This window comes from Pteronotus mesoamericanus, unplaced genomic scaffold (assembly GCF_021234165.1).
Source record: "Pteronotus mesoamericanus isolate MK-2021 breed Mesoamerican mustached bat unplaced genomic scaffold, CSHL_Meso_final contig_2, whole genome shotgun sequence".
Classification (NCBI taxonomy): Eukaryota; Metazoa; Chordata; class Mammalia; order Chiroptera; family Mormoopidae; genus Pteronotus; species Pteronotus mesoamericanus.
This window is the reverse complement of record NW_026555084.1, coordinates 807,120-818,384: the sequence shown is the minus strand read 5'-3', so window position 1 is coordinate 818,384 and position 11,265 is coordinate 807,120. Positions and strand designations below refer to the sequence as shown.

General features: G+C 53.6%; 1 protein-coding gene across 1 annotated transcript; it reads left to right on the top strand.

The window, feature by feature from the left end:
* The first annotated feature begins 5,460 nt into the window (after window positions 1-5,460).
* Window positions 5,461-10,201, top strand: SMIM23 (small integral membrane protein 23). The gene is made up of 6 exons (XM_054568590.1): window positions 5,461-5,550; window positions 8,062-8,113; window positions 8,300-8,367; window positions 8,591-8,799; window positions 9,013-9,175; window positions 9,971-10,201. Exons 1-6 carry the CDS (start codon window positions 5,461-5,463, stop codon window positions 10,199-10,201), a joined length of 813 nt encoding a protein of 270 aa, XP_054424565.1.
* The last annotated feature ends 1,064 nt before the right edge of the window (window positions 10,202-11,265 follow it).

Sequence of the window (11,265 nt, the reverse complement as noted above, 5' to 3'; positions counted from 1 at the left end):
AGGGGCTTCTCCCGCGCCCTCCAACCCGAGGCCTGACTTCACACACCCCGCGAGCGCCCCACACAGCAACCCTTCCAGCCCTGCTCCTGCAGGTGACGGCTGAAGTCATGTGCAGAGGGACCCAGGTGTCTGAGGAATTCTCCAAGCCCCGTCGTTGATTCATTTGTCTGCAGACATTCTAGACTCCACGTCTCCGAGACAGGCCACGACAGAGTGCATTACGAGGTGAGCCTGCCTTATTTTTCCCTCCAGCCACCCCCCTACACACACACCACCACCACCACTTTCTTTTTCCTTCTTGGCCTCAGGGCCCAAAGTATTCTGGACATATTTTTCATTTTTCCAAATATCAATTGCTCTTTTATTCCCTCTTCGAAGCAGTGAGTAATAAGAGTTGTGTCTGGTCCTGAAATTCCGACTGAAATAAATTAGCCCAATGACCAACAGGAGGTGCCTAGAACAATAACGGCGGAATATTTGGCATATTACAAAAGGGCCCCGGGATGTTGAAGTACAGTAAGTCTAGAAGCACATTACGAGTGGCGTTGCCAAAACGGGTATGCAATGAGCCATCCAGGTAGCGGAACGCCTCATAAATTAATCCCGGTTTTCCCCCCCTTCTGGTCCACTGTTCACAGTTCTCTTAGCCCTCTGGTTAATGGGGCATGGCGGTGGGTATTTCTGGTGTGGCTCTCGCCCCCAGCAGCAGGCACATGCCAAGGCCATATGTAAATGCGTACATTTGCCCCCTCGCTCGTCTGGCATCCCAGGGACAAGTTGCTGCAGTAGCAGGAGCAGGGAGGGGACACAGCCTTGGGAGGCTGCACACTGTGAACAGACACCGAGCACCTACTAAGTGCCAGGCGTGGTGCAAAGTTGTGGGAATGCCACAGAGGACGGCAGGGCAATCGTCCCTGTCCTCGTGGTGCTGAGAGCTCAGGCACGTCCCAGTGCATCAGAGCTGGGTCTTCATCTCCAGGGCCAGCGAGCGGTGGTTTGGTCTGCATGCCCCATCCCTCTCTCCCTGCAGCGATCGCTACTGATGTGCGTCCGGGGCGGGGGTGTGGCACAGCCCTGCCTCTCACTGCAGACACAGAAGCAGCCCCGATCCTCGTCCCCACCTCCTGGCAGCCAGGCGCCAGGCCTGTGACAAAACCCAGCCTTGCAGTTGCTCCTGCCCAGAGCTTTGAATCTTCAGTGACCCAAAGACACTGTGGCGGGCTGGGGAAAGTCCCCCAGCGAGAGCCACATCCTAATCCCTGGGACCTGTGAATGTCACTTTCTGTGGCAGAAGAGGACTTTGCAGAGGTCGTTCAGAATTCTGAGATGAGGCTATCATCCCGGACTGCCTGAGTGCACCCCAAGGCAATCCACATATCCCTGTTAGGAGGCAGGATTCATACACACAGAGGAGAAGGCAATGCGACCACAGAGGCAGCGCCTGGCGTGATGCGGCCCCAAGCCAAGGACTGCTGGCTCAGCCAAGGCACAGATTCTCCCCTGGGGCCTCCGGGGGAAGGCAGCCAGGCTGGTCTCTTGATTTCAGCCCAGCAACACTGACGTGGGACTCCTGGTCTCCAGAACTGTGAGAAAATTAATTTCTGTTGTTTTAAACTACCCAGTTTGTAACAGTTTGTTACAGAAGCCCTAGGCAACAATGCAGACACCAAGAGACTTTCGAGTTTCTCCGTGGTGCTGGAATCCACCCAGCAGAGCTTACATCTGCCCCATGTACAGTTCTGGGTTCAGACTGACCCTGTGATATGCCTGGGCCTGTAGTTCCAGCACCTGTTTCTCGCCCCAGACCTTCAGCCTCTCTGCCAACTTCAGGAGCCACCTTTGGACATCCCTCCAGAATCTGCCTTTGCGGATTATAGTTAGCCACTCGGGCTTCCGCTGTTTGCCACTGCAGGTAAGAACCCCACATGGCAAAACTGTTATGAGGCTCAGGGACACACCACATTTAGACCCGACAGACACACAATAAATCAGAGAGCTCACAAACCAATGGCCTGCATTTTGCTCTCATGGTGTTATTTTTTTTCCCCCTAAACTTGAATTTGTCACCAACATTTACAAGTCAGGAGATTGTACACCCAAGACTGAATTCCTAGCTTTTCTTGAAAATATTCGTAAGACTTCGCAAGGCTGGACCGCACATTTTTATGGCAACAGCTGCTAGAATTGGCTGGCCCGTGTCGACCTGCACCTTATCATTTGTTTCCACCAGATCTTTGCGTTGCACACTCAGCCCAGACCTCTCACTTTATTAAGTGTGCAGGACCGCGACCCACCTGCGTTTGCAATGCTTGTGACAAATCCGAGTCTTCCTCCCATCAGACCACAGGCAGGGAGCTGGTGGGAGGTGGGGAGGGGGGCAACCGGCACATTGCGGACCCTCCCACAGCCTGCCGCCCACATCAGCTTCCCCCTCTTTCCTCTCTTCCCTGTCCTGGGGCTGAATTTCCAGAAAATGGCCCTCAGAGCTAATCCCAGAAGCTCCCCTACTCGTCACTACTCTTCAGAGCATGTTCCTGGAAGAATGCATTGGGCTTCCCCGAAAATGTTTCTGGTTGTCCTCTCTTTCCATGACTGCAACTCGTCACTTTCGATGCCCATAATTAGTGTGATGGGTGGTCCTGGAGTGTCCATCTGTAGTTGATATTTCTGCCACATAAAGTCCAACAGGCCAGTAATACGTGCAAGACCATGGGGATGGCGCAGGTGGACGTTTGAAGACCCCCCCAGGTGGAAGCAAGAGACGAGCTCTGGTGCCGTCGCCCCAGCTGACTTCAGCTGGCCCCTCTCCCTTCCTGGCCTTGAGCTTTCCCATGGAAAAGGCGAGTGTCGCTTGGCAAGCCGGGCCTGGGTGCTGGGGCCCGACCCGGCCGAGTCCAGCTCTCAGCCCTGACCAGCTGCATGGCCTCAGGGGAGTCACTGAGCCAGGGTGCACGAACTCGAGTCTTCTCATCTCTAAGATGGTAGATATCATTTACCACCTAGAGCCGTAATAATACAATGAGCCGACATGTATGAAGCACTTCACAGAGTGCCGGGGACTTGGTCATTTCTTGAACTACCTTAGCTGTGGATGACGATCATATTAAGGGCAAGCAGGGAAAGGAGGGAGGAGAAGAAGGGAGGATTGTGTGAAACCCCAGGGTGCCAAGCTGGCGCAGTCATGAAGCTGGAGCGGGGGAGGGGCTGTCGCTACTTTTCAAGACGTTTAATGGGCATCTTACATCTATGACAAAGCCACCAAAGAGAACAAGAATGGCAACTTTCTTTGCTTTTGGCTGAAATTGCATTAACTCCTTGGGGTAAACTGAAAGACTTCGGAGTACAATGCACCTGTACTCAGACCCCTGGGAGGTGTCTGACCTTGAACAAAGAGAGGAACGTGGGGACGGAGAGGCTCTCACGGGGCTGCCGGGAGATCAAGTGAGATAACGGATGGAGAGCAGTCAGCGCGGGGCCCGGTTCCGCGCACGGCAGCCGCGGGGGCGCACGTCCTTCTTCTGCCTCCCCGGGCCTCGGCGTCTTCCCTGGTAAAATTAAAACCGTACCACCTGCTTTACTCATTCAGCAAATAGTTCCTGAGCCAAGGACTGTGAACACAAAAGTGTGTTAACCAGACAGAGTTCACGGACTCTCAGAACCCACAGTTTGAAGCTGCTTATTATTCATCCATTCAACAAATATTTTTACTGAACATTTAGGATGGAGCAGGTGGCCTGGTGGGCATTCGTGAGGCAATGGACAGCAAAACAAACCCGACTCTCAACGACCTATTACCGGTGCAGCGATAAAGGCACACGTCAGTGAAACAGCGTAGGTGCCCACTAAGTAAACCCACACAAGTAGGCTCGATTTGCCAAAGGTGCAAAGGCAGCTCAAAGGAGGAAGGACAGAGTTCTCAGCAAATGGTGCTGGAGCCGCTGGAGGGCTAAAGGCCCCCCTCCCCCACCCCCGCCCGCCAAAAAAAAAAAAGACCCTTAATCCAAACCTCACACCTTATACAGAAATTAACTCCAAACAGATCATGGACTGGATTGTAAAGCATAACACTATAACACTTCTGTAACATAAGAGAAAAATCTGCCCTAATCAGTGTGGCTCACTGGTTGGGGATCATCCTGCAAAGTGAAAGGTTGCTGGTTCGATTCCCAGCCTGAGTTGTGGGTTTGGTCCCCAGTCAGGCTCATACGAGAGTCAACCGATGGATGTTTCTCTCTCACATGGATGTTTCTGTCCCTGTCTTTCTCCTGCCCTTCCCTCTCTCTAAATTTTTTTTCAAATTTGTTTAATATCTAATATAAAAAATAATGAAAACACCAAGGGCTGTTGAGGATGAAGAGAAACCAAATCACTCATATGCAGCTGATGGGAATGCAAAATGGTACAGCCATTCTGAAACACAATGCTTCCTACCAAACTATTGTGCAATTACCATACCAGCCAGCAGTTGCCTTCTTAGACATCTCAGAGAAATGAAAACTCCGGTTCATACCAAGTCCTGTGTAAGAACATCCATATCAGCTTTATCTGTAATAGCCCAAAACAGGAACAGCCAGCTGTCCTTCAGTGGGTGGATCCTTGGACAAACTACGGGACATACGTGCCACGGAATACTATGCAGCAGTGAAGAGGAGCAGACTACAGAGGCGTCAACGGTCTGGATGGATCACCAGGGAATTCTAAGTTAAAAACTGCTGATCTCCGAAGGTCACGCCCTATTTGATTCCATTGAGAATGACATTTTTGAGAAAATAAAAGTTTAGAAATGGAGACCAGATAAGTGGTTTCCAGGAGTTAGGCACAGTGGGGGACGGGGACAGAGGGAGGTGGCGGGCATTAAGGGGCCACACAAGGACCTCTGGTTTTGGAACTGTATCTTGAATGATGAAATTACCCGGAATTAAATACACACACGCACACAAATGAGTGCAACAGCTCTGAACAAGATCAATAGGCTGCATCAGTGGCAACGTCCTGGCTGAGACGCTCGCCCCACTGACGCTTCCCTTGGAGAGAAGTGAGTGAAGACCACACAAGATCTCCTATGATTTTTTCTTACTACTCGTGTGAGTCTACAATTGTATCTATAAACATTGCAATGAAAAATAGCTTTCGTTGTTTTGTATTTAAAAACTCACATTTTACTAAACGCCTGAAAAATAGGGAAATACGATCAGAAGAATCGTCACCTTGAAATACAATCTTCTGATGCATTTCTTCCTGGCGTGCGTTTGACATTTACAAGAAACAATGTGAGGGACAGGACTAAAACTCAGGGTGGGGACAAGGCGGGGGCCTCGCTGTGCCCCACCTTCTGTGACATCAGAACCCACTGCTTGAGGGATGCCTGGTGACCAGCGGATCGGGGGAGGGTGCGTATCTGCCTGGTGGGCAGATCAGGTGAGGATACCTTGTGCTCCCCAGGCCGCCTGACCTGAGGCCATGGCGCTCCGGCAGGAGGGTAGCAGGGGCCAAGTGGCAGCTGAGCTGTTCGAACAGAGAAGGGGCAGTCGCTGTGAGGACAAGAAGCAGGTGAGACCAGAGCAGGTACCCCCAGCTTTCCTCCCGCCTGGGCTCCCAGACAGACTGGCGGGCCCTTGAAGTCAGGAACAGGCTGCTGGCTTGACACGCCCCCGAGCCCGACTTGGTGGAGTGGCACAGCCGGCAGAGGCTGCACCCGGGGAGCTGGGGTTTCCTGCCATATCCCCACTGCCGGGAATGGTGCCTGGTGCTAAGTGCTGCATGAGTCGATGAATGAATGAACGAACTGAAACAAACAGGACAGTACACCCCGATTGGAGAGCTCTTGGAGTGTTTGTTCGTAGGACTGAAATTCACACCTCACCTGGGGTTTTTGTTGAAATAAATACCGCTAACATTGTCCACAGTCTGGCGCTTCTACCTCCTGCCTCTCTCATGATGTTTTACACCATTCCTGAGAGGCAGCCATTGTAAACCTCATTTACAGATGGGTAAACTGAGGCTCAGAAAGGCAAAAAAGGCCATACAGACAGGACATGCTGGAATCTGAAACCAGGTCTGATTCCGGAACCCTCAGCAAGATTACCCTGCAGGCCGCCGCCTCCCGGAAAGGGGTGGGGGGTGGTACCAGGGGCGGGCGCGGGGACGGAGGCGGGGTGGGGGGAGTGAGGGAGGGACATAAAGGAGGCTGGAATGTCAGCCGCGCCTCACACACCATGGACTGGACGGGATTTTATTGAGATTAACAAGAAACCACTGAAAGGTTTTCAACAGAGCAACGCATGATTGATCTATAAATGTTTTCAAAAGATTTGTTCACTTGTTCACTTAATATGCAGGTGCCGGTGTCGCCTTTACGCTGGTCCTTACAGCAGGTGGGGGGCTGGGGGGTTTCCCTCACACCGTGCGTAGCTTTTCCCAAAAACTCTCCCCGAATACTGAACCCTGGGAACGTTCCTTTTCGAGAAAGCATGAAACGAGTTCCGCGGTTTGGGGAACGCCAACGCCCTCGGCCCCTCGTGGGGTGGCACGCCGCTCAGCCGCACGGCGAAGGCTGAGAAGTCCTGCAGCGAGGACATCCGCCTAATTTCGCTTACCAGCGCGCTTCCCACGTCCAAGTCCCACCCTCCTTTTTGAAAGAGGTAGATTTCGAACTCCATTTTGCAGATGAAGAAACTGAGGCTCCGAGAGAAGCAATGATTTGGCTCAGGCTCAAGACAGAGCAAAGAGAAAGACAAAAACTTAATCCTAGTCCCTATTCCTCACCGTCCCCCCGCCCCCAATTTGCCTCCACAGGACACAAAATAGAAACTGAGCTTTGAACAGCCTGGTGGGGAAAAAATCAACCTGTGAAGCACATGGCCAGCGGCATGGTTAAAGAAACAGAAGAGCATTCAGACCCCTCCTCAGCCATTATGAAGACGAGCATAGTTCTGAGTGTCTTACAGGAACAGACCCCCAGGGAACACTGTGATGAAAATAAAAAGCACCCTTATCTTTAGCGTACAGTGCAATGATTGTCACGTTGGATGTACGCACCCGGGCAGCCACTACCCAGGTGAAGCTACGGAACATTCTGGTACCCCAGATAGCTCCTTCAGGCCCCCTCCCAGCTTACACCCCACCCGTAACCACGGCTCTGATTTCTATCATCACAGATGAGTTGTGTATGTTCTATAATTTCATGGGAATGAAATCAGTGTGCACCTTTGGGTCTGGCTTCTTTCACTCATCGGTGTGTCTGCGAGACCCAGCCAGATTGTAAGCAATGTAATGTATTTTTAGTTTTGAAGTTACTAATAAGAATATAGCTGCTAGCCTATATAAAGAAGACTACCTAGGGGGAGGTAAATTATGCCAATCTTTTATCTTCTTTGTTGTGGCAGCAGGTCTAAGTCTCGCTTTACAAACTCAGCTGTGGAAGAAATGTTTGCTTTCAAGTCAAATTAAATCTGGCTCCGTCCACATCTAGGGAGTCTGGGGAGAATTCGGTGTCGGTCGGTGTCGCGTCTGCCTTGCCCTAACACCGTCACCGTCTCAACTCCCCTTGTCTGTTGAAAGCAGGTGTGTCTGAATTCCCTGTGCCAGGGGAGGGAGGGAGCTGCCTGCAAAAAGGCATAAGGGACCTTTCTAGAATAATGGAAATGCTCTATACCTTGATTGGGCTGGGAGTCCGCAGGTATAGACATTTGTCAAAACTCATCAACCTGTACATTGAAAATGCGTGCCTTCGATTGTGTGTAAATTACACCACAATTAAGGTGATTCCTTTTCAAGATCCTTCCAAACAAAGCATGGAATAGTGAGGCAAGGAATGAGAGCGGAGCTGGGTCTTCGCTCTCAAGGGGGAGAAGAGAGGAACGCCCCAGTGAGATGTCAGTCAGCTGCCACGGTATCTTTCCGCAATGTCTGCAGGCTCTATGGTAAGCGTGGGACTTAGATATCTAGTTAGGAACAAGCTGAGCTCTGAGCACAATCTCGTCGCTGCCCCATGCTCCAGAGAGGCAGACACCCACCTGCCCTCCAGCAATCACCCCCTCCCTCCTCTCTTCTTGCCCCCAGACGCTGTTGGCATTGCTGGTCTTGGTGCTGTACATGGGCGCAGGGATATCAGGTGAGCTTTCTGGAATCTGAGAGAGGAGAAGCCGGGTGCACGCAGAGTCAGGAGGTGGCTGCACTCCAACGTGGTCTCCAGGTTTGCCCTCTCCCACCGCCCTGCGTCCCACCGGGATGACCTTCCACATTTATGTCAACCGCCATCCTTTGCCCTCAGTAAGAGGAGGCTTTGTGCCCATTCCAGGAAGAAGCTGGGAGATGTCAGAAAAGTTCAAAGAGTGCAGCTGTCCCCAGAATCCTGTGGCTTCCCAGGTAATATGATCAGGAAGAGACCGAAGGGGTGTCAAGTGCGGCTCAGGAAACCTGGGAAGGCTTCCTGAAGGTGTCACTGGCAAGCTGGGTCTTGAAGGCTACGGAGGAGCTGTGGGAGCGTATTCCACGCAGAAGGAGTAGCACATGCAAAGACGGAACTTTTGGAAACCAGTGGCCCAAGGGGTCCTACGTCAAAATGTAACTTCCAGTGTCTGCCTTTCAGGGGTTTGAATACCAGACCAGCGATCCCTTGAAAGAGCCGATAAGGGTCATCAGGACCTGGTTCAAGGAGAACGTGCGAGTTTTCTTGGAAAAGCTTGAGAAAGAGGTGTGCGAGCTGGAGCAGCTGGTACGGGACCTGGAGGAGTGGCTGGATGTCCTCCTGGGAGACGGGCAGCCCCAGGCGCCCTGCTGCACCCACCGAAGTCACCTGTAAGGGGCCGGGGTTGGGCCCCGGGGAGGCCACGGGGACGAGGAAGGCGCGCCAGGGGCTCCTCTAGGGAAGGCTAAGCCCTGGCACTCGGAGCTCAAGGCAGGCAAACAAATAAAAAAACGAAGAATGCGGTTGGGCTGCTGCTGGTTCCTACAGGCTGGAACGTGCCGGGGGGACTCCGGGGCTCTGCTGGGACGTCCTCCCGTGTTCAGGGTGTGGCCCTGGAAGCAGATCATGCGGGCTTCTGGGCCAGCCACGGGGTCCAGGGCCTTCTCCCCCACTTCCCTGAGATGCTGTGCAAATTTCCGTACCCTCTCAGACAAAGTGCCTCATGAGGAAGAATCAGGGGAACGAACTTTGCCTCAAGGCGTTACGGTGAGGGTCAAAGGTTACAGTATATAGAGAGCGTGTCTGCCACAGAGTGGGAACTGACAGTATATATGTGTTTATATTTGATGTCTACATTATTACATATGCGTATATATTTTAGATTACATGTGAAATACAGGTGGAGATATTGTTATAGAATGGATATGTATATAAAAAGTAGGGGCTACATTAAAAAAAGAAACAGAAGCCCAGATCCGAGAGGAATGGGGCCGCCCCCGGGGATGTTAGCAGAGACCCCTGAGCCGAGAGGGCTGAGAGCAGGCTCTCGGACACCATCCTGTGCCCCCCACGGGGCTTCACCAGGGACACCATGCTGGCGTGGCCCCCCACCCATGGGCGCTGGTGACTTTTGTTTCATTGCTTGGTGAGCCCGTGAGCACAGCGGCCGCCCCAGGTGGCTCGGGCCGTGGGGTTTCCCGTGGCGCAGCAAGGGAGCCAGAATCTCACGGCCACCGCGGGTGCGCGCTGACCCGGGGCGGTGGGGGCCGGAGCGGGAAGTTCCCTGAGGGTCCAAGGCACCCCAGGTGCTCTGGGAGGCTCCGCTGGAAAAGCCTGGGAGCTGCCCTTGGCGCCCCTACGTTCCCTTGACTGGGTCACTCTGTGGCCTCCGCTTCCCTTTGTGCGCCTGCCCGCTTCTCCCTGCTTCCAGCATCTTCCTCGCCCTCCTCTCTAAGTAGCCCTTCCTCAGCTCAGCACTTCTACCTCTGAGTGCCCGGAACTCATCGGCTCCTGGGGACCTTCCACTTCTACTGACCATGTGACTCTGTCCGCATTTCCCAGGTCAACCTGCAGGGAGTGGGTGGGATGGGATGGGCCCACCTCATTGACAGGAACTTCCTGGGCCGAGCCAGGCTCAAAGCCAGCCAGTTTGGGGAGTGGGAGACGCTGGGGCCGGGGTGGGTGGTGGCCGCCCCTGGCCCAGTCAGCTGTGGCAGGAGGGAGAAGGGAGCTACCACACGCTGGCAGCAGCCTGGGTCACCCCCTGACAAGGAACTCATTGACACTCCCTAAGGCGGTCAGGGACGTGGAACATGGCAATACGTGCACCTGGGGAGCCCCAAGAGTCACGTCACAGAAGGGGAACTGTGGGAGACGGACTTCCCAAGGCTGATTACGCTGCGGAGGGTGAGGCAGGTGAGGCGGGGCCCCCAGCGACCCCGCAGGAGAGCGGGCCAGCCTCTTGGGCACCGCCTCACTCTCTGCCTTCCCTTCCTGGGTGTGAAAAATACAAACGCCACAGTTAAGAAGAGTCTGGCTACACTTGAGAACTCAGAAACCTGTTATCATCTGAATGAGGTGAGCAAAAAGCTGCCTACTGACCTGTTCTGGGGTCCACCCTCCTATCAACAGAGGGGCTTTCCATCTGGGAGAGAACCGTCTGTCGCTTCAGAAGGTTCCTTTCCGTCAGGAGAAATGGGTTGGGCCACGTATGTACCAGCCCCTGGGGGACAAGGGTGGAGAAACGTCAAGACCAGGTGCTTTGGGGGAAGGGTGAGTCTCAGCGTGGAGCCGGGGGACCCCGCTGCGGCTTTCCGGAGGAAGCAGAGGCTGGCCGGAGGGCAGAAGGGCAGAGAGTCCGGGCGTGGGCTCAGAGTGGTCAGCAGGGCGCTGCTGGGCGAGCCGGTGGACGAGAAGGGGCTGCAGAGCCGTGCCCGGGCCCCCGGGCCCCCAGGCCTCCTCTTGTCCCAGGGAGAGGCCCAGGGCCGGAGCCCGGCAGCCCACGGGGGCGAGAGGAAGAGGCAGGCCTGGGCGTGTGAAGAGGCAAGCGGCCAGTGGGGAAACGTCATGACCGCTGGTTACCCACGTTTCCCTCTGTTGTTTCAGGCACCTAGAGCATGAGGTCGGCATCACAAACAATGAAAACTTTTAATTAATTTGAATTGATGCTTTTCTCCCCGACCTCTCTTTTACTCAATAGATCTGTTTGGCAGCCTTGCCCAATGCTCCCTTGGGCTCTCCTGTTAACACTGGTTCATTCCGCATTCTACTCGCTTGTTCTGCTCTTTGCGGTCAGGGTCTTTTCTGCCCCTTCAACCGATATAGTGGGGGGAGAACCATAATCATTCAGACAATAT

Bases quoted from the DNA above. Each gene is read 5' to 3' on its own strand.
- SMIM23 (XM_054568590.1), top strand. From the start codon at position 5,461: ATGGCGCTCCGGCAGGAGGGTAGCAGGGGCCAAGTGGCAGCTGAGCTG. The intron at 8,114-8,299 runs GTGAGCTTTCTG...TGCCCATTCCAG, and splicing joins CATGGGCGCAGGGATATCAG to GAAGAAGCTGGGAGATGTCA. The intron at 9,176-9,970 runs GTGAGGGTCAAA...CGCATTTCCCAG, and splicing joins CTTTGCCTCAAGGCGTTACG to GTCAACCTGCAGGGAGTGGG.